The 22,875-nt window shown below is 38.0% G+C and overlaps 1 protein-coding gene across 4 annotated transcripts; it reads right to left on the bottom strand.

Annotated features, from left to right (window-relative positions):
* Positions 1–807: 807 nt before the first annotated feature.
* ttc12 (tetratricopeptide repeat domain 12) lies at positions 808–21,317 on the bottom strand. Of its 4 annotated transcripts, XM_066684995.1 has the most exons (21): positions 21,192–21,317; positions 20,100–20,263; positions 17,055–17,085; positions 16,722–16,799; positions 16,483–16,604; positions 16,275–16,334; positions 15,859–15,930; positions 15,656–15,716; positions 12,767–12,955; positions 11,693–11,762; positions 11,169–11,257; positions 9,301–9,469; positions 8,235–8,327; positions 6,765–6,828; positions 6,477–6,611; positions 6,133–6,225; positions 5,840–5,908; positions 4,528–4,629; positions 2,994–3,093; positions 2,616–2,841; positions 808–1,261 (listed from the first exon to the last, which is right to left on the bottom strand). In XM_066684995.1, the coding sequence occupies exons 1-21, from the start codon at positions 21,247–21,249 to the stop codon at positions 1,192–1,194; spliced, it is 2,115 nt and encodes a 704-aa protein (XP_066541092.1). In that variant the 5' UTR covers positions 21,250–21,317; the 3' UTR covers positions 808–1,191. The 4 variants fall into 4 exon arrangements, with proteins under 4 accessions (XP_066541092.1, XP_066541109.1, XP_066541101.1 ...); XM_066685012.1 differs by lacking the exon at positions 21,192–21,317 and having other exon boundaries at positions 20,117–20,206; XM_066685020.1 differs by lacking the exon at positions 808–1,261 and having other exon boundaries at positions 2,723–2,841; positions 3,010–3,093.
* Positions 21,318–22,875: the final 1,558 nt, after the last annotated feature.

Here is a 22,875-nt window from a genome sequence, read left to right as displayed (position 1 = left end):
TACAGTTTGCCTTGAAAACTGCATCATACTTGTAAACTCAAAATTTACATTGGTCAATACAGATTCCTTGTTCTATTATCTGACCAATCCAGAACACATGATCAAGCAGCAGTTTTCCTCAATACTAATTCCCTGACAGAACACACACACAAAAAAGTTATATTATGAAAAGCATCAAGCAATCATGAGCTGGAAGTGACCATATCTGCCAGCCCCACACGCTTCTCTGGGCCATACGGTTATGATTAAGAGAGAGGTGAAATGACAGTCAGAAATATGTATGTAAGTAAATGAGACACAAATGTTAATGTGAATGAACATTTCACAAAGATCATGTGTAGAGTTCAAATCTGCCTTTCTACTTCAATGTACACAAAGTGTAAAACATCAACAGTCCTGAGTTTACCAGTACAATACAGATTTCAGGGCACGCTGTACAACTATGATTCTGAGAACAGTGCAACAACACTGGTAAATAATGTGCACATAGCAAACTAAAGTACAAACTTGTACGAGCTGATTAGAATGAATGAAAAATACAAAATGAAGGCAAATTGTTTGAGTCCTATCCAAGGTGAACTTATTCAAACCCACTTCCCAGTATGGCTGTAAATTTACAGCTTTTGAGAGGAGGCTTATCAAGTTATCAAAATCGTGCATCTGCTAGATTTATTTCCCCAATCTAATTTCACCAAATTATGAGCACAGGGTAAAAATTGTTCACCAGAATTCATTTAAAAAAAAATAAAAAATAAAAAATACAAAATAAAAAAAGGCTTTTCTATTTCATTCTAATGAACAGCCAGGTTTATTCACCATTAAAATCAATATACAAAAAGCTATTATTTCTCCATTTGAGAACAAACAGAGGCAAATACAATCAAACCATAAAGACATGCAAAGTCAGTCATTCCGGAAGGAGGAAAATGGAAACATGAATTGTCCTTGGACAGGATGTAATCTAGCGCACCAACATCAGCCCCCTTTAATTAAAATGAACACAGAGAATGACTGCGTAATAAACGCTGGCCTTGAGTAGTGGAGGTTTATCTTTGAAGATCGTCTTGGTTGCAAATCTCAGGGCAGCACCCAAGTACCTCAGCATCTGTGCGTGTGTGTGTGTGCTCTTGTATTCGTGTGTGAGAGATACTGCCTGTGGTTGGGGCTTGGAGAATAAATGGTAAGAGAGGTTTACGTGATCAATTTCATACAGGAGTGAAGAATCTCCAAGCCATGAAGCTCCCTGAGTTTTGCCATGTGCCTGAAAGTAAAAGAAAAGCACGGAGTCATCAAACAAGAGTTTTCTCACTTAGACCAGCTGTACTATCTCCTAAAACAAGCAAAGAAATCCCTCGTTTGACTACTGACATTAAATAAGCTTTTTTTTATATAAATAAAAAGCCATAGTCAGCAGTCTGCATTTTACATTAACAAGGACGAATTGACATCAGTTTTATTCTCATGGTCATTTCTGCTGATATATGGCCCCTTCTGAAGACCAATCGTCTAAATTGCTTATTTCCCAGCATATATTCCAGTCTCTGTTATTGAACTCTGTCCCTAAACAGACTCTCTTCGCAGAGTGTCTCACATACAGGGCAGTATGTCCTCTGAGAGGTGACAGGTTCTCTACTGCAGAAACTTGGTCTGCCAAGAGTTTCTACTGGATTACATCACACTCTTCTGAGAACAGGATTATCATTATAACATCTTCTGCAGAGCACCATAGAAACATAAAAAACTGAGCTACACTATAAATCACACATTTTGTAAACACACATTTTGTAAACACACTCATTTCTATCACTATAATGAGTGATATCATATGGTGCAGTTACTTTAAGGTGCACCTATTTCTGACTCAGGCATTTATCTGCACACATAATTTGTATAGGGTCCAGAGAAAGCACTGCAGATAGAATGGGCTGCTTGAACAGAGCCGAAGGTCTTCATACCCAATACCAAGCATGCTTTAGAAAAATATAAAGGTTCCTGCCCTGGGCTGTGGACCAGTGTAACTGTTCTCTGCAGTGACAGAACACCATTCATACATCCGGAATCTGTGATGACATTCAGATAGGAATACAGAAGTGAGTTCCAGTACCTGACTTCACTTGTGTTCTGCAGTATCTGACCTCATCTGTGTTCTAAAATACCTGACCTCACCTGTATTCTCCAATACCTGGCCTTACCTGCATTCTCCAGTACTTGACCTCACCTGTGTAATCCAGTACCTGAGCTCACCTGTGTTCTTATGTCTGAATGCTGTCAAATCCTCACAGAAATGTCCCTCTATCTTGTCTAAAGCTTTTCAACATATTAGAGGTTATAACTACAGCAAATGGAATAAAATAGCTATACTTGAATTTGTGAGAAATGTTGTAAAAATAAAACAGAGTGATCAATGCATTACTGATGGCACTGCATGTAAAATAGGTTCTTCATTATTGGTTAATATTGGATTTTGTGTAATAATTTATTAAATACAGCATATAAACCAATGCAATACAGGTGGCAGGTTCTAGATGAACAGTTGTTAACTCAGTTTGTGATTATGATTCGAATGTGGGAACAGATTCCGGACATAATCACTGAGCAGCTGGCAGCTAGAGTACCTCTGGTCTGCTCTGCACAGCTTTCCCAGAGCGATGGCGGCATTCTGTTGCACGGCCGATCTTGAGGTATTGCCGGCGGCATGGCGCAGCAGAAGCTGAACACTGTCTGTGTTGAGGAGACCAGTAGCTGCTCCCTGTACCGCCACACAGTGCCCTAGACACAGAGCTGTATTCCCCACCACTACCTCATCACTGCTGCCCAGGAGCTTCCTCAAAGTCACAAGCCCTAAACAAATCACACAAGGTTAAACACAAACACAAACACACACACACATACACACACACACAAACACAAAGTCACTGTATAGCCACTGAAACATAATATGGAACACTGTATTCAGTACCACCCTCCAATACCCTTCCCTGGCCAATACACACTCTTATCAAACTTAACCAGTTCTTCACAGGCCTGCTGGCTTGAGGCGGTGCACACCGCCAAAGCTTTAATGGAGTATCTTGAGCTTGTCAGCCCGGCTCCCTGGAAGAATAAAGAGCGACACTTTAATTGCTTCAGCAAACTTTACATCATAGCACATATGCTGGAAAATAGGTTACAATTGTTGTTTTTAAAGAACTAGCACTGTACAAATTAAACCAATATATGCTATTCTCATGATGGATGCGCTGCTGAAACTATAAACCTCATGCTAATATGGATTACAGTATGTGGAATACCACTTAAAACAGAAAATTCCTTTAAACAAACACACTACAATGACGAGATATTTACTGTCTCTTACCAGCTTCACTGTTTCTTAGCAGTATATGCTCATTCTCAAACTAATGCCTGCAATACACTAGAAAGTTGAGACAGTTATCTAGGAATGATGTAAAATATTCACAATCATGCTTGGCTATAAAAGGTGCACTTTAGGAGCAAGGACAGATAGAGGCTCACAGCTCTGCCAAAAAAAAAAGCATCAGTGAATAATCTAAACGGTTGGGAAAAACATTCCTCTCATCATTATGAGATCATTATTTCAAGGTATTTCACCCTCTATGGTGCAGAATATCAAAAGATTCAAGCAATCTGGAGAAATCTCTTTGTGTAAAAGGCAAGGATGAAAAGCCTGGCATGTTTCTGTGATTGATATCCACTACATGGGTTCAGGAACACTTGGAAAAGCATTGTCAATACTCACTATTTTGTGGCTGCATCAATAAATAAAACTACTTTGCACAACAAAGTAGTTTTCTTTAAAGGAGACACATTTTACTCCCTTTCCTTAAGTTAACACAGTTCTGGGGTTTTAATGAAGAGTTTGTGACATGCTTTGTTCAAAATAACACAAGGACCAAACGTCACAGCTACTTTCTCCCTCTGACTAAACATCCCTGTTCAGAATGAACAGTTTCAGCTTCTGTTCAGTGCAAGAGCAGTAATGAGGAGCGGAATTCTCTCATTCTCTGTTCTTGTTTTCACCAGATTTATTCTGTATACTTATTTCTCCATGCTCATTGTTTGTTTTGCACCATTTAACCTCTTCCTCGAGCTCTCCAAATGCAGGTCTAGTACTGTGATTGGGGAAACTGTCTGCATTCTACATAAGCAGCAGCATAATATCAGAACTATTCATTTTTTCCTATGCAGATTGGGGTGTTGTTAATTCAGAGTTTGTGGGTTTGTATGCATTCCAAATGCCCAAATTAATGTGATAATGCACAATACTGCATTTTTCATAATATGTCCCTTTTAAAACTTGATATGTTGGTGTCGTTTGTCCCAAAGTGATAAAACAGGTACCTGTCTCAACTTTTAGAAATGTGTTGTAGGCATTCAATGTGGAATGAGTGCATAGTTATCCAAGACAATGTCTAAAATTATTTACTCTCACTGCTTTAAGCTGTTATTGGCCTTCTATATATTACTGCAGTTTATTTTTAAATTGAGGTCACTGGCTAATAATGTTACCTTCAGTATCTTCAGCAGTCTCTTCACCACTCCTTGTTGCACAGTTTCTTGAATTGCAGCCACTGACTTGGGTAGGACCACACTCAGCAACCCAGCTGCTCTCTGAAGCCAAAGACAAAAGCTGAAAGTCAATCATTTGTTACGCCAGTCTCTGGTGCTTTAAGACGGTTAGAACGTTTCAAGTCAGACGGACAGTTTTGCACCACATGTATTTTACAACTTCTTGTCACAACCTCTGTTCAAGTGTTATTTGAGCAATGAAAAGCTAAACAATCTCCTCCATTATTCATCAGACAGACAAGATGGAGTGAAACTGTTTTGCCATAATTGTATGTTGAAAAACAGCTTGGGAGTTATGATCCACTAACCTAGCGCAGCCAGGAAGTCCGTGTGTGAAGCTTGATTTACATAGTCAGAGAAAATTGTCTCTAGGCTTATGCCTAGGGCCTCTACAGTAATCATTATGTAAATGCTTCCTTGCTTCCCCAAAGAGTTCCCCAGGGCTTATGCCAACCAAGCAAAAACGTATTTAGGAAGCTAAACTTTCTCCATGGTATAGCCATAATGTACTGTGCAAAAGGGAGAGAACAGCTTTCGTTTATTGCCTTTCCAGTCAAACCTTTCGGTTCCAGCATCAGAAAAACGTTTATATGTAACTAAATAATATTTAACTAAACAAAGATAATATTAAATTGCAATTATGTTTTCCACTAAATGCTCTTTCTTCTTTATTTTTATATATTTCCTTTCCTCCATTACAGCCTCTGGAAAACTATACAGCCCAGAGCTTACAATGAAAGAATGGATAGAAACAAGTATTCTGATCTAAACTTTGTTTCAAATATAAAAGCTTAAAGCAATGTTTGCCCAGTGTTTCATGGCTGTTAAGTGTTAAATACTCTCTACATCCCCATTATATTCCATTGACTTCCCAGTGCCTCATAAAAGTAGGAAAACTTGTTTAATATGTTCAGAAATATCTCCTGAAAATGAAAAAGAAATGTAATTAATGGCCAATTTGATTGGAAATTAAACAAATAAAGGGTCTCTGATATTTGCACACTACCAGTCATCAGTTATAATTGAATCCGATGATTTGTATGTGTAAATTAAACCCTGTGGTCAGTTCAATCACTGGTAATTAGTACATTTAAAAATGCTTGCCTTTGTAAGCATGAAAAATTATTCATTATAACAATACACAACCTGTATTTAAGAATAAACAGTTGTTCCCTGAGTAAAGTTGAGAGACTGTTAATATGAGGCCTGGTTGATTTCACCTTGGTTTGGGCAAAAACACAAATCCACTCACAGTGATGATGTCTCCATCGGGATCACTCAGTAGAACCACACACCTGCTGCAACCCACAACAGCCTGCTCCTGTTTGATAAACACAAACACACACACAGAACACACACGTAATTCTCAGTACAATTGTTCGTTCACATTTCCCCAGAATTGATTAAAGCAAAGGGGGAGTGGGGGGTGAGGGGAAGGGACACTAACAGTATGTTCTCTCCTTTTGGTTTCATTATTCTCCCTTTCTCTAAGCAAATCAATGTGTTAACACAATATCTCAAAGCTAGCCCAACCACCCCCCTTACTTGGTTGACAGGAGCAGGATTAGAGGCTATGTTGATCATCAGGCCCAGGAGAGGATAGAGAATATTTCTGTATTCACAGATAGTAGAACGCCCCTGGAACGAAAACATTATTTCAACTTGACATTCCTAAAAATTAAATGTGCATCCTGTGAAGTTTGGGTGATGTCAAAGACATTTTTTTAAATCATATTTCACAGCTTGCAGCATGCAATATGTAAAGGAACTTAAACTTGTCATCAGAATTCAAGCCAGTGAAACGTAATACATTATTCAGTGATGCTCAAGGACAAACTATTTGGACACCCCTTTATGTCAAGGAAGTTATCACATTAAATCAAAATTACCATGGCACTGAAAGCGCTCCTCCAAAATTCTTCACTGCTTGCCATCTTGTTGCTAATGGTTTCATCCTGACACATGGTCCCAATCACAGAAATTAAGGAGAGGACCATATCTTGGCTGCACGCTGAAACATTGCCCTAGACATGAAACAAGATATTTTATACACCTACAGCTCTGGGCAAAATCAGAAGCAACTCTTCATTTATTTAATTTCCTCTGAAAATGGCTTTTAAATAGTTTTTCATTTTTAATTAAATATAAAATAATATATTTGAAAAAAAAAATCTTACCAGCAAATGCTCAAAAGAAGAAGAAAAAAGTTCAGCAAAGTTCTCCCTGAACTGCATTTGAAACCTGCAAATGAAAAGGAAAAATACTCTAATGTAACATCAATTTTTGATAGTTTTAGTGTTGTTTAGGCCTCACATCACCCTCTAACTCCTGTGCACATCGAGCCTTGGGCTTAGAAGCCAACCAGCTGATTATCATACTGTGAGCACTGATCCAGGCAGAGCTTTTAAATCTTGAATCACTGCCTTGTGCTCTTGCCTATTGCAGGAGGAAAACAGGACTCTAGGTAAACATTTTGACCCTTTATCAGTGTATTTACTGCAGATTTTACTTCTGTTTGAAGAGACTTTCAGTGTTTAGCAACTACCTGATTTCCTGCAAGGCATTTTATGGACAGATACATTGCAAACAAGCATATTAAGTCTTGACTGTCTGAATTAACTGGCATGAGCTAGTTGGAGTTCTCATCTTTTTACAGCACAAGGCCCTTCTGTTAATTTTCACTATATGAAGCATGAAGATTTAACTTAAATTTCCAGGCATTTTTAATACAACATTTGAAAGCCTGAAGCCACCATATGCAGAAAGTGAATTACTGAACATGAACTATTATTAGACTAGGCTAACGTAAGCTTGTTTTATACCAGAACTGAGGGGTGTTTCTGTTCTATAGGCAGGGGGTAAAAAAGACAAAGCACATTTTAGAGCTACTGTTGCAGGGCTTGTATTATAAGTGGATACGTTAAAAAATAGTTTATTTTTAATAAATAATGTATTATTTTTTACTTCTTTATATATTTTACATCATGTTCCCAATATATACCGCTGGCTCCTATTCAGAACTAGTCCACAAACCACATTGTCTGGTTGAAAGCTAGCTTATATATCAGTGTAACTTGCAATCTACTAAACTACTACACTGCCACCCTCAATGTACAATAGTGTACATTTATTTCACTGATATTTCTATGGCAGAATGTCTGAAGGTTCTTAATCATCTGTCCTTGATCCTGTCACATTGAAAGATCTAACTCTCTACATTTATCCATGAATATGGAATTTTGTCTGCAACAACTAATCATGGCAGAATACAGCTAAAACCCACAGCATAATCCACCTGTTCCAGCTTTGATTAGAGCTTGAATGGATTGTGAAAGAGAGAGAGATTCTTGTCTTTCATGGAGATGACTGCTGGGACACTATACAGTGATGGATTGTTTGGTCTCAAACCAGTTCATTTTGCATTCTCAGAGGCCCTTGGTTATTGAGTTGAGTAAATCTGAATATGTCTCGGTTTAATATGTTGGGATATGATTCATGGGCATGTAATGGGGTCTTGGGCGGGTCATGTACAGGTTTTGTTCTGAATAGGGGTTGTTCTTTCTAGTGCCTCATGAGAATTCATCAGCATGGTGGCCAGGGAGGGCAGTGGGTGTGAAGTGGGAGTAAATATATTGACTGGGCATTACTTATTTTCTCCAGCCAAGTCCTCCAGAACAGTGAGTACCACAGTTCCTGACGTGACATCCCTACATACGCAATCCATCAAGCTCTCCACCATCCTGCAAGAAAAAGTGAGAAAGTGAATTGGGCTCATGTAGGAGGACCCATTAAACAAATTTAATTAAAAGATCTGGCAATCAGATGTTTCTTTGCTGGATTTTCACTGCAAACTTTAGGCAAAGTACTACAGGCAGAACTAATTATTTTTGTCCTATCAATCATTTTATTGGTGACAGAATAGAGCTAATCTATAACATCTTCTAACATATTCTCTTCAAAATGCTGTCCACCCATTTTCATACTTTAACAATTATTTATGATTTATGAAACATTTGCTCTGAAGTGACACAGAGATAACGAAGTGAGGTTTTTCTTTTTATTATTATTAATATTATTATTATTTTTCCAGTTTTCTTTTTTTGGATAGTAGTTGGGCATGACTAAATTTTGGTTTACGTTATGCAAGGTCTGACAAGGAACCAATCAGAGTAAGGAACAGATATAAGTCTTGGCGTTTGATCATGTTGTTTATGTTGCCATGCAGATGCCATGGCCTGACACGTCCTGGCAGTTCTGACTTTTTGTAGTACTTACCAACATTTACACTGCAATCACATATAAATATATAATACAAAATTAGTCAGTTTCACCTGTTGTGTCTTGTCTTAAAAGTAATGATGTCAAGATTATTTATTTAGAGTGATCTCAAACTTTAGATCTTTAAAAGCCATAATACATAGTATTTTGCCAAATCATTCTGCCATAAAAGATGTAAAAAAAAACTCCCACATTATATTAAAGTCTCATTCATACACATTAATTTTCTGTAACTGCTTAATACAGGTCAAATGGGTCAATAGCCTACCTGATATCATTTAGCGCAAGGCAAGGACAACACCCTGGACAGGCATGTTAAAATTCAAATTCAATAAAAGGTTTTATTGTCCTAGGAATATATGTCCAAGCCAGAGTCATTTAGATTCTGTATTTTAGATGAATGTGTTGTTTTTCTAAGATCATAAAACCTCTTACCTGTGCAGGCTGAGATGTTCAATCACCAGAAGTCTCCCATGCTGGGTTTGAGAGTACATGCAGAGCAATGCTAAGCATGCCTGCTGGATTATTGACACTGGTGAAGCCAGCAACTGCACAATCTGTTCCCTTGTGCTGGGACACTGCAGCAACAGCTGCTGATTTTCCTCTGTATGTGACAGTGTTACAAAAAATGTTTACTTGAGACAAAGGCAACAGGAACATGAATGTTATGAGCAGAGAAATAGTGAAACTAGTTTGAGTTTTAATTAGACTTATAGTACATTATTTCAAAACCACAAACACCTGGCATAAACTACAATGAACATAGAAATGTCAAAAAACTGTAACAGAAGAAGTCTTTATGCACATCCAGTTTCTATGCTTTGGAGGAGAGAAAGTAAGTAAGCATTCCTTCATATTTAAAAAAAAAACGGGCACACTTGAGAATCTGTGTCTTTAGGAACTGCCAGTGAACCTCCACACCCCCAAACCCCCACCCTAATAAACAATTTCATAACCTATGGAATTATGTCAATAGACCTGTTGTCCATACATGCAGCTGGAGACTAATGATTAATGAAGACATAATGATGCAGTGGCCTGCTCTTACCGTTCCCACTCTCCTCAGTGTGGTGCACCCATTAAAAGCAGCGCAGAACAGAAGAGAACCTTGTGGTTCTCCTTTGAACTGAACCTCAAGCTGCGCTGTGCCGTCTCTGGCTAAGCTGCCCCCCACACACACAACTGGGGGCCTTCTTATTAAGAGGAAAAGACCAAGGTCCCCATCTTATTTGTTTTGCTAAGTACTAGAAACTGTATGTCCAAACTTATCCAGAAACCCCTTCTAATGAGTGAATTCAGAACCCCTTTCACTTTCACTGATAAGCTTACATTGTGCCATTTATTGCAGCAGTTATTGCCATGGTTGAGCATTCCCGCTTTAAAAGGGTAGCATTCCAAAGGCAGCATTTAACAGGCAAATTCAGACAGCCAGGGTTTCTAATACTATAAACCTTAGAAACTAATCATGTCAACTTGTGGGGCAGGACCTTCAAGCTTCAGGCAAGTGGCAGGGGGATGGGTGGAGATACAGATGAAAACAAATTTCATATTTCTGAATTTGCACATAGTGAATAATGAGAAGGTAAAAGTGTAAAGTTACATCTAAGCATCTTTATAGCATTATTTATTCTATATATTTTTAATTGGAAATTATTTCTAACTATCATTTGGAACAACAGAGATGAGTTTTAAAGGGTTTAGTAAATGACTGCAGGGGAGCTCTCCAGCTCAGACTAGATCTGTTTCAAAATGCAAGCTCAGATTTGCAGTGAGAAATCACTGCTGGATTAAAACCTTGAACCCAATCCAGATATTTGATTTCTGTATAGCTGATTAGGATAAAGAATGCTATTTTCTCTAGAAAATGATATATAACACAGCTGTAACTTTACATACTGTGACATTATGTTTAATCTCCATAAAAAAAGCACTGCAACACTGAAGTGGCTGGACATAAGTGTAAGATCACCATGCCCAATGCTAAGTGTTACCAAGAAGGGTTAAAAGCCCCCTACTATTGGGCGGCAGAGCAGTTTAACTTCATTCTACATTGACTATAAGGAGGTATATTTTCTGGAGGTAATAGGGTACCATTTCTGTAATATGAGTTGGAGTGGCATTTGTCATTAATAACAAAATCCTTCAATGTCAGATGATGTCAATAACGCTACAACATCTAGCGTAAAGCCTTTCCCGAAGAGTTAAGGACATTACTCCAGCAAGGGAGCAACAAACTGCTTGTTAATACACTTGGTTTCTGGAAAAATGTTGAATAAGCAGCTGTCTACAAACCTAATACTTACCATTTCCACAGCAAACCACTTTCCACAATCTGAGTACAGATACACATAGTTCTTCACTGTGTGGCTCTTTAGAAGTCTGTTCAAGACAGCTGAAGAGAGATAGGAACAGATAGAAGGTGCAGGAAATCATAAAGAACCTCTCCATACAGATTGCTTTCTGCAAATCATGTTGAATTACAACCAAAACAACTAAATGCACTTTGGAAGAAAACCCACTGGACCTGAGAGCAGAAGCCTGACACTTAATACATATTTAAATTTGATAATTCACATAAAGTCATTACAAGAAATTTGCCACCAACAAAGCTACTGATGAATAGAGCTGTCTAAGACATCTAAGGCTGCAATCAATCAAGGCCTGCTAGTGCACAATTTACAGTAAAAATATTCACTTGCTGCAGCATCAAAAGAATTGAGGTCCTAGCAGAATTAACAGCAGAGCAACAGAATATCATTATATAAACATGTTCCAAATAGTGAAGACTTATCGCAGGCTGTCAGAAACATTTCCTCCGTAACCTTACCTCCTTACAACATTATTGTCAGCGATGATACTGAAGCCATTGTTTAATCGGAATAATGTCTGCCCAGTACCTACGCGGAACAGAAGATACTGTCAGCATAAGCTGGTGTGTAGTGAGAGCCACATATCACCACCAAACCACACTGACCCTCCACAGACACACAATCCCTTATAGTCAATGTAGTCAAGGGCAAAAGAGACAGAAAAGGAGACCGAAATAAACAAAAACTCATTAGGAGCCAGGGACAGCACGTTTATCTGGCCAAAAGCAGTGCACATTCTGTGGAAAGAAATTAGCCAACAAAGGCCCATTCAGGTATCTTCTTTGTCCAGCGGTCTGGCTGAGAGCTATTCATTTGAGAAAGCTTTCAAGGCTACATGGTCTGTGGGACTTTGATGTTGAGACATGGCCTTCATTCTGCTTTTATTGATAACTACCAACAGAGAAAAGACTTCTTGCAGCAAAGACTTCAGTTAACTTGGGCAGCAAATACATTTAGTTTAAAGTTCAAAAGTTATGACTTGGCCAAGTTGTTCTTCTAAAAGTACTTTTGTTTCAGGTAAGCTCTTATGGAAAATGAGGCTTTTCAGTCTTTGGATGTCACAGGCTACAGATGAACAGTGAAATCCTGATAGGTGATTTTTAACTTATTAAAAATTTAGCTGAATGCCTTTATTTGATTTTTGCCCTTGTTTTCCTAATACCTTCAAAGGCTGCCTCTGTTGCTGATGGCATGGAAAGAGTATCTTCATCATGAAGTGCTAATGAAGCGCACGGTGGGAATCAATGAGATCTCCACACCCCCCACCCCCACCCTTCTTTTCCTATTGATTCCCAACACAACAAATATTGCCTTAGCTGCTGAGACGACACAAAGTCAGATATAGGTATATATTCAGCATAAATTTGCTCTGCCAATTGCATCAGACGTTCCAGCCAACACACTGTGTTCTTTGGGGCTAATTGTAGAATAGAGACTATCTGACAGGATGAGGGAGATTCAGGCGGGGGCATTACTGCAGGGGAGAGGAAATGGAGGAGGAAACTCATGAAGGAAGTATTATGTGCACTCACTGTCTTTGATAGCCTGTGAGAGAAGCTCCACTCCCCCACAGTAGTATGTGCACATCTCCCTGGATCTGTCCAGCTTTCTCAGCAAGTCAGGAACCATTGTGACCCCTGCTTTGCCTTCCTTTAATTCCTCTCTTGCTATCTTTTCTTGAAGGGTTTTCTTCTCTTCCAAATCTACTTGTGTCAGGTAATCTATACAGGAAGGTCAATAATAGAAAATCTGTAGATCAGTGCTTTTAAGGATTAGTATTAGATCAATATAGAACAAAAATTTAAGGAACTGTAAAAAGAATTGTGAACTTGACAAATGTCAGGACAAACACCACAGTCAAAATATTTAGGGTAAAACCAAATGGCAAAAATATCTGTTATATCATGAGGCCTGATAACCAAAATCATTCTCATGCAATGCCATCTGAGGGCTCAAAGGTCCCATATATTCCACAGTGGTTTCTGGCCTTGCCCTAAACGAACTGAGATTTTTCCAGATTTTCTGAATTCTGTGAATTTTTTTCACAATATTATGTGTTTGCAATTATTTTTAACTGTTTGACAATTCTTTTTTTAAAATTTAGGGAACAGTACAAACAATCTCAAATATTTCTGAAGCTGGTCATTTAAATTTCAGGAAAAATACAAAATCTCTTATCCTATGTAGCTTCAAAACAATAACCTTCTAAAGGGTCATGGTGGCCTTTAACATCAATAAACTAGCCCGAGTGCTATTTTAACCTCTCAAAGCTTATTTAATTACTTTATTAATATAATCAAATTAAATTATTTAATACTGTATATCTGCTATTAGGACATGGTTGGCTCCCCGTGTGTGAAATATTGTGACAGTTTTGACCTGCTAGTGAGCAATGAGAGGGTTAAAATGGGATGTGTGAGAGATGCCTGAGGTACAAATAATTCACAGCTCTCCATAAACAAATATAATAACATCAAAGAGTACATCAAAAATAAATTTCACCAGATAGCAAATTTTATGTATCTGCTCAAAAAAAACAAAAAAAACAATAATTTTATAAATATTGACTTGCTTGCTTAAGTGTTTTGTAAATTATACTTCATTTTTCTAAAACATATTCTATCAAAAACACTAAATATTAATTATTGAATAAAATTTTAATATCAGTGACCTCCAAGCAGAACTTTCCATCTATTGCTAAAGTGAGTTAAGCCTAAAGTCAGAAACTCTCATACCCTGCTTCATTATTTTTTTGATGTAAAATATCAGGCCTCAGTAACTATTCTTTCTCAACATCATGACCTTCATTTCAATCAAAAATTAAAGATATGACAAACTCTCTGCTTTCAGAAACATGAGTTGAGGTATTCTCTAAGAGCTTCCAAACTATATGGCAATGATGGTAAATATGACTTGATTTTAAGGGCATTTATTTGCAGCCACTGAGAATGCAGTCTTCAAAACTGATCTTCAAATGTTTTTTGAAAGTGTTTGTATATTCAGGCCAAGAGAATTTTCCTGCAAAGTATTAATGCAGGGAATAACTGCGTAAAGTGACAACAGTTTTCCAAAGTAAGCTCATGTTGCTATATTTGTAACAGAAGCATAACAGTTTCTCAAGCAATGCCATCTAAGGGCTCAAAGGTCACATATATTCAATAGTGTTTTCTGGGCTTACTCTAAACAGACTGAAATTATTATGTACAGTAGATGGTCAAGAACTTAAATTGTTTGCTGTCTAGTGTTAAAAATTGTTTTTACTTTCTAAACTGTTTGACAGTTTTCTGAGGAAATATGGCACAAATTGCAGAGCCACAATCCATTTTGCCCCAGAACCCAAATCCCAGAGTTGTATCCTCTGTGCATATAGTGGAATATTTGAAATAGTGTTCGGTATATACATTTTTTTTATTTTGATTTTATGTCAACTATTTTTTTTCAGTTATCATAGTTACAAAATCTAATCCAGTTGTCATTGAAAACACTGGAAATCTTTTCTTTCAAATTTCAAGAAAATCAACAATTTTTTTTTTTATTGCATTTCGGCATATATCCCAACTTTTCTAGAAACAGGGTTTGTACAATTCTGGGCAAAATATGACACCAACACTTGTTTATTTAAGTTCTAGACAAAGGGGCCATTAAATACAATATATTCATTTTTCAGGAACAGGAAAATAGTAGAAAGCATTTTATAGAAAATTACACACACACAGTGTCCACTCTTAGTCTTTACTACAGCTTCTATTTTCATTAATTCATTGTCTGAAATCACTTATCCAGTTCAGGGTCACAGGTTCCTGAGCCTACCTGGAATCACTGGGCGCAAGACAAGAATACACCCTGGAGGGGACGCCAGTCCTTCACAGGGCGCACACACTTTCAGACACTTTTTGAGTCACCAATCTACCTACAAACTTGTATTTTTGGACCATGGGAAGAAACTCGATCACCCAGAGGAGACCCACACAGGGAGAACACACCAAACTCCACACAGACAGTCACCGGAGCGGGACTTGAACCGACAAACTTCAGGTCCCTGGAGATGTGTGACTGTGACACTACCTGCTGCGCCACCGCGCTGCCCCAGGTTCTATTTTATTGCCACATATTTTTCAAAGCAATCTGCAGGGATTTCTGTCAAAAGATCCCCAACAATCAGTCTTAGAATTTAGCTGCATTTTGTGTTTCTCACATCCAAGTGGTTGAGTGAAAATCACATTCAGTGATGTTGAGATCTGGACTCTGTGCTGGCCAGTCAACTGATCTGAGAACAAAAGTGGCTTCTTGACACCCGCACAGCTTTTAAACCCAGAACCTTGTCTTCTCATATGGACAAACATGACAGAAACACCTGTGGATGTTTGTCAGATCTGAAGTACTTACACTTCTTAACTGGCTCATAATTTGCCATTACTTACCTTTCACCATGGCTTCACGTTCTGGCTCTATATCCAGTATTTTTTCATAGCACCATCTAGACTGAAGAATTGCGGAAAAAATGAGGAAAGTACTTATATAAATCAACAAGAAAGCAAAGATTAGATAAGAAAATAAGTGAATAACAACTCAAGGTTGCATTGCATCACAAAAATAAGAATTCAATTGTACCAACTGTTCTCACCTTAGCAAAATTCTTCAATGCTAGATGTGCTCTTCCCATGTGAACATGTGCCTTAATACACTTATCATTGCACTGTAGGTGAGATTCAGTGTGAACATGATTTAGTTACCTGAACATATCAAAAATTCATCAGGAATCCACCATTAACTTTTCTCTGTATTAATAAGGTGCTACTCCGAAGCTTGGCAAAGAACATGAATCTACATGAGTTTTTTGAAGTGAGATGAGATTATTACACACAGCTTATTAGTCCAAGGTTTGACTTCAACCCAGTTTTTGGCAGAGAACCCATTCTGTTCTTTGAACATTGACCTTATGTGTTCCTAATTGGGACAGAACCTGAGAAGCAGCGCCTGAGTTGACACTGTGATAAATGAGGATGCACCTCTGACAAATTTCCTTGTAGTTACACTTACCTTCAGGGCCCACTCACAGTCATTTATGGCCTCCTTATACTTCTGCAGCTTGATTAAGGCCTGCGTGATCCGCAAAAAGGTACACAAAAGGTGAACATCAGCTTATAGTGCATAGGCTTATCTATCATTTCAGGAAAAAAAAACAACATTTCAGTTGTTTGAATAGAACACTGTTTGTGAACGCATAACGTAGAGTGACACTGAGTACCTGAGCTCTGTTTGTGTAGAGGGTCTGCATGTCACGAAGCTGCTCAAGACCTTCAGTATAAAACTTGACAGCTACTTCATAGTCACCCAGGGCAAAAGCTTTATTTCCTTTTTCCTTCAGGGCTGCATGCCAAACAGAGAGCATGAGATGGTGAGGCTGCGGTTGTAAATTCAGCTAGATAACGATTCTGAGACGAGCATCCAGCATGCGCGCACACACACACAAACACACACACACACCTTTTGCTCGCTCTTCTTTCGCCTGTCTTCTCTTTCTTCTCTCCAATGCGTCTTTTTCTAAAGCTTTCATAAAATTCTCTAAAGAATCAAAAGGAATAAGATAAACAAACAAGCCAAGAAATATATCTAAAGACAAGTATATACTGATTTCTAGCAGTGTCAGTTTTATACAGAAAAAAAGAATTATTGATCCTCAGAACAAACCAGAAGCCTAGTCTGTATTAAAAGCAAAGCCTTAAATGGTATCAGAAATATTCTTAAAAATATATGACACTGGAATCAGCCAAAAGGGAGTAAATAAGGTTTGTCATATATAGCACATAAAAACTTTACCTGGACTTGGGCTGGATTCATATGCTGCATTCTAGAAATCAAAAGAAGACCCTACTTTAATACATAATCATGCACAAATGCCCCTCTGTACTTTTTGTGTAGCTGTGGACAGACTGTTCTTGCTGACAGTCTGATTACTTCCTGCACTGACATTCTGTGTCACTTGAGGAACAACTGCTGTTATGTTTTCCTAACATACTGCACTGATGCAAGAACATCGCACAGATTGAATAAACTTCAGTGCTTTTTTCAAAAGTCATGTAGATTTTTCCTCTAACATTTTTATAGATAGATAAAAAATCAAGGTCACTTGGGCCTGCTCAGCATTTTTATACACACCACAGAGTATGCCAGGATGCTAACAGCACTAATTTGTGAGCTGTCACGAGCTTCCCAAATGTAAACATGGTGATTACTGTATTGAGTGGTCATTGTATTTCAATACTGAAGACCCTGAAACACATATCAGCTTTCAGGTAATACACAAAAAAACATACAAACCGGATTCCAAAAAAGTTGGGACACTAAACAAATTGTGAATAAAAACTGAATGCAATGATGTGGAGATGGCAAATGTCAATATTTTATTCGTAATAGAACATAGATGAGAGTTCAAAAGTTTAATCTGAGTAAATGTAACATTTTAAAGGAAAAATATGTTGATTCAAAATTTCACAGTGTCAACAAATCCCCAAAAAGTTGGGACAAGTAGCAATAAGTGGCTGGAAAAAATAAATTGAGCATATAACGAACAGCTGGAAGACCAATTAACACTAATTAGGTCAATTGACAACATGATTGGGTATAAAAAGAGCTTCTCAGAGTGTCAGTGGCTCTCTGAAGCCAAGATAAGAGGTAAGAGGTAAGAGGATCACCAATTCCACCATTGTTGCACAGAAAGATCGTGCAGCAATACCAGAATGGTGTTACCCAGCGTAAAATAGAAGACTTTTCTATTTTATTATGATAATGATATTATGATATTATTATTTGATTATGATAACTTTTAAGTTATCATCATCAACCGTGCATAACATCATCAAAAGATTCAGAGAATCTGGAACAATTGCTGTGTGTAAGGGTCAAGGCCATAAAACTCTACTGGATGCTCGTGATCTCCGGGCCCTTAAACGTCACTGCACCTCAAACAGGAATGCCACTGTCAAGGAAATAACAGAACTTCCAGAAAGCATTGTCAGTGAACACAATCCACCGTGCCATCCACCGTTGCCAGCTGAAACTCTACAGTGCAAAGAGGAAGCCATTTTTAAGCAAGCTCCACAAGCTCAGACGTTTGCACTGGGCCAGGGGTCTTTTAAAATGGAGTGTGGCAAAATGGAAGACTGTTCTGTGGTCAGATGAGTCACGATTTGAAGTTCTTTATGGAACACTGGGACGCCATGTCATCCGGACCAGAGAGGACAAGGATAACCCAAGTTGTTATCAACACTCCGTTCAGAAGCCTGCATCACTGATGGTATGGGGTGCGTGAGTGCTTGTAGCATGGGCAGCTTGCATGTCTGGAAAGGCACCATTAATGCTGAGAACTATGTTCAGGTTCTAGAACAACATATGCTCTCATCTAGACGTCATCTCTTTCAGGGAAGACCCTGCATTTTTCAACAAGATAATGCCAGACCACATTCTGCAGCAATCACAACATCATGGCTACGTAGGAGAAGGATCCGGGTACTGAAATGGCCAGCCTGCAGTCCAGATCTTTCACCTTTAGAGAACATTTGGTGCATCATAAAGCGGAAGGTGTGACAAAGAAGGCCCAAAACGATTGAACAGTTAGAGGCCTGTATTAGACATGAATGGGAGAGCATTCCTATTTCTAAACTTGAAAAACTGGTCTCCTCTGTCCCCAGATGTCTGTTGAGTGTTGTAAGAAGAAGGGGGGATGCCACACAGTGGTAAAAAATGGCCTTGTCCCAACTTTTTGGGGATTTGTTGACTCCATGAAATTTTGAATCAACACATTTTTCCTTTAAAATGTTAAATTTACTCAGATTCAACTTTTCATCTGACATCTCTGTTCTATTACGAATAAAATATTGACATTTGCCATCTCCACATCATTGCATTCAGTTTTTATTTACAATTTGTTTAGTGTCCCAACTTTTTTGGAATCCGGTTTGTACTATCTTGAGCAACAAAACATTTTATCACAATCATATAGTGAACAGGCTTAATCATATCCATAGAAGTGTAGACTTGTGTGCATTCAGTCCTCTGGGAAGTAATTTTAATATTGGAAATAACTCAACTGATCTTTCCTCCCTGATTCAATCTGGTTTTCAAAATGTTCTAAACTCCTTTTACTCTGCACTCCTTTCTGTCCTTTGATCCATCTCCATTTTCACCTCTCTAGTTCCTATATGCTGCCTTTGGTCATTAAATAATAAACCTGTAAACTAAAAATTAACCCAAAGGTAAGGGCATAAAAAAAGCAAATCAAATTTGACTGAAATGTCAATCATATTCATTTGCTATATTTATTTAGTACAACATGGTACTTATCAACCGCGACCCTGAACTGGATAAGCGGTTACAGATAATGAATGCATGAATGAATGAATGAATGAATGAATGGTACTTATCAGAGACGACATTTAAAGTCATAAAATTACATTATGTATTTCATTATATTGCTTCTACTCAACTTTTATTTGTGAGGAAAGTTATCCTTCTTTTTTATTTGCTGGTGACAACATCAGCAAAATTTTGTAAATTTTCACTGTTGGGGGTTACTCTTATATTTTATTCCAGAGTCCAATTTTGCTCAAGCTGTTTTGTGGTCCTATTGTTTTTACTTGATTTTAATTATTTCAATTATGCAACACCACTTTTAATTGGGTTTATGTTTGAGCTGACTATCCCCAACAGAGATGAAGCTCAATACTGAAATAACAATAATTCCACTCCTAACACATCTCTTCTCAGAATCAGTCCTTAGAGGAATCTATCAGTATTTGTTTCTTCAACCCTAGCCTCCACCACTGCCCATATGTTTTTAATAAAATCAACAAAAGCATAGTTTACCATAGGCAAGGTCTCACATGAAGGATTTTTATTTATGACTGTCCTGTTGAGTCGAGTTTTACAAGTTTTCTCTTCTTCTAAAGACACAACAAAATGTTCTGCCTTTTCCACAGCTTTCTCCTGAGTGGCCACGTCACTGGAGGACAACTCCTTCACCAGCTCACCTGTAAATTGTAAAGGCAAAGCTCGGTTTATTGATGACAACAAATAAAAAGAGGCAGGTGTCAGGGTGAAATTCTAAAACCAGTAAAATTACAGGTCTTAGTGTGTAAACATAGATTATGCTCGCACTTGCTCATTTTTTTCTTCTTGTATAAATAGTTACACAATTTTCCTTTTGTGAGGATATTGGAATTTTGCTGTCAGAAATTGATGGCGTCTAGGGAGTAAGTGCCTTTCGCCTTTTTACTCTGAAGCAGCTATTGTACCCAGATGGAAGACACAAAAATAAAAAGAGGCAGTGATAACTTGGTGTCGGCTGTCCAGTTTGTCCTGAGAAAGGTTTAAAAATCCAAACCTTGATAAATAGAAGATTCAACATGTTAGTAAGCACATGAAAAACATGACAGGATGAATCCTCCTCGTCACAGAAGTGAAAAATTGTAGAAACCCCTGACTGCCACAGCAGGTCCTACAGAAGACTTAGAGCGGGAGGAGTGAGGGAGGGGTATTCAGTCTCACAATCAGCAACTTCACTGCTAGAAGCCACTCCAGCTTAAACGGGTATCCCAGATGTACTGGACGGTGCATGTTCACCCCTGACACCCCAGATCCATACTCCCTGTAGTCAACGCTTGACACTGAGGATGATTCATTTAAGCTGAGGTCCAGCTTTAGAGCATGTTAAGCTTTTCTACGAAAATTCTATACAGTCGGTGCACCTTAAATTACTTGAATTCTCTTATTATAAGAAACTATTATTATTATTAGAACTTATTATTAAAAACTTTTGTACATTGTCTATTTCAGCAACAACGACGTCAGCTAGCGATAGCAGTAAACGTTAACGTTTGTTCGCCATGTAGGAAGCCAACAGTGTTTACCTTAAGCTAGTAAGGTGCCGAGGCTAGTGTTAATCTTAAAAGCACTTACTAATCTTGTCAATGTTCGTTAGGAACTTCTCCAGGTCTTCACTGTCGTTCATTGCCATTCTTATTTAGTTTAAACAGAGAAGCCTTTAAACTGCTCTCCGCGTAAAACACCTTCGTTGTACCGCTGTAACCATAGCAACGACGCCCCCTCATGGGATCCATCTCAAATATCTCCATGCTCCCTACATAGTACACTGAATAGATGAGTAAAATGTGACTTCTGCACTCCACTACTGAACTAAAAGCTTTCAGCTTTTGTCAATACAAAACGGCATTTTACTGGACATACACTGTAATATTTAATTGTTATTTCATGACATACGTATTGTACTACCAAGGGAGTAGGGTGTCACTGGAGCTGACTCGAATGACCCCCAAAAACACGCATTAACTAATGGTCTAAAGTCAAAGTACAGTATTTTTCCATCTCACTCAAAATGTAAATCTCTGCTTCAATCCATCTTGACCTCAGAATAGTAAATAAAATTTGTTTATTGTTACTTTTAAACAATTATGTGAAATAAATAATGTAAGATACCTAGCACATTTTTCAGTTCAAGCATACACCAAATCTTTCCCTTTTCCCTGTGTCCAGTGTTGTGTTGTGTAGGCATGACAAATGTCTCAATCTTAGACACAGCGTAGGTTGTGTGTGTTCAGGAGTCAATGCATTTTAAGATTTGTGTAGTGAATTATGGTAGAGATGGATGGGGCCAACCGAGAAAGTAATGTTGCTCTCAGTGAGTTTAAATATTTCTCACAGTCATTTACAAGGAAAGACTATCCTTGGTTTCAATTGCAAGCTATAAGTAAATGGTGTAAGCTGAATAAACAAAGAAGCCAGCTAACAACCGAGTTTAATGAACACCGAAAGACTCACAATTTCTCAGTCATGACATATTCAATGAATTCACATTCCAAAGGATTCTTGAAGTGATTTATTAACATATTTTTGATCATAATGAGCTGCAATGGATTAAAATTATGTTTTCTATGTGGTTTTGAGTAAAATAATCACTTTTATATTCAGTCTAAATTCATAATAATATTCACAGAAAGTGCCGACAGAGGTTAGTAACCCAAAACTCAGACCCCAAAACTACTGGCCTTGCACACAAAACAACATAACAAATCACATTACACTCTGCTACACATTAACAAACAGTAACAGAGAACAAAAAAGTTGACATCAGGACCACAATGCTGGCACAACTCTCTCATCTTTATTTAATTAGCACAGAAACCCTTCTGTTTAATTAAGACTGTGTCCTACTGAATAGCAACTAGGTTTTGGGTATTACGTAGTATTGTTACAAGTGTAGGGTGGTATGGTGGCGCAGTCACACAGCTCTAGGGACCTGGAGATTGTGGGTTTGATTCCCGCTCCGGGTGACTGTCTGTGAGGAGTTTGGTGTGCTCCAGGGTGTATTCCAGCCTTGTGCCCAATGATTCCAGGTAGGCTCTGGACCCACCGCGACCTTGAACTGGATAAGCGGTTACAGATAATGCCTGAATGAATGTTACAAGTGTCAAAATTGAGCATACAAAATAAATAAATAATTAAAATGCATAGAACCAGCCAGTTTTAAAGTATGGTAATGATGGACAATATTTTCCCCACAATCCAATGGGAAATGGCACAGGAAGTGCATCTCACATCACAAAGTTTGAGCACCTATGGTTAA

The sequence above is a fragment of the Hoplias malabaricus genome, chromosome 1 (assembly GCF_029633855.1).
Source record: "Hoplias malabaricus isolate fHopMal1 chromosome 1, fHopMal1.hap1, whole genome shotgun sequence".
Lineage (NCBI taxonomy): Eukaryota > Metazoa > Chordata > Actinopteri > Characiformes > Erythrinidae > Hoplias > Hoplias malabaricus.
Note: the sequence above shows the minus strand (reverse complement) of the source record. Positions and strands in the feature narration are given on the sequence as shown.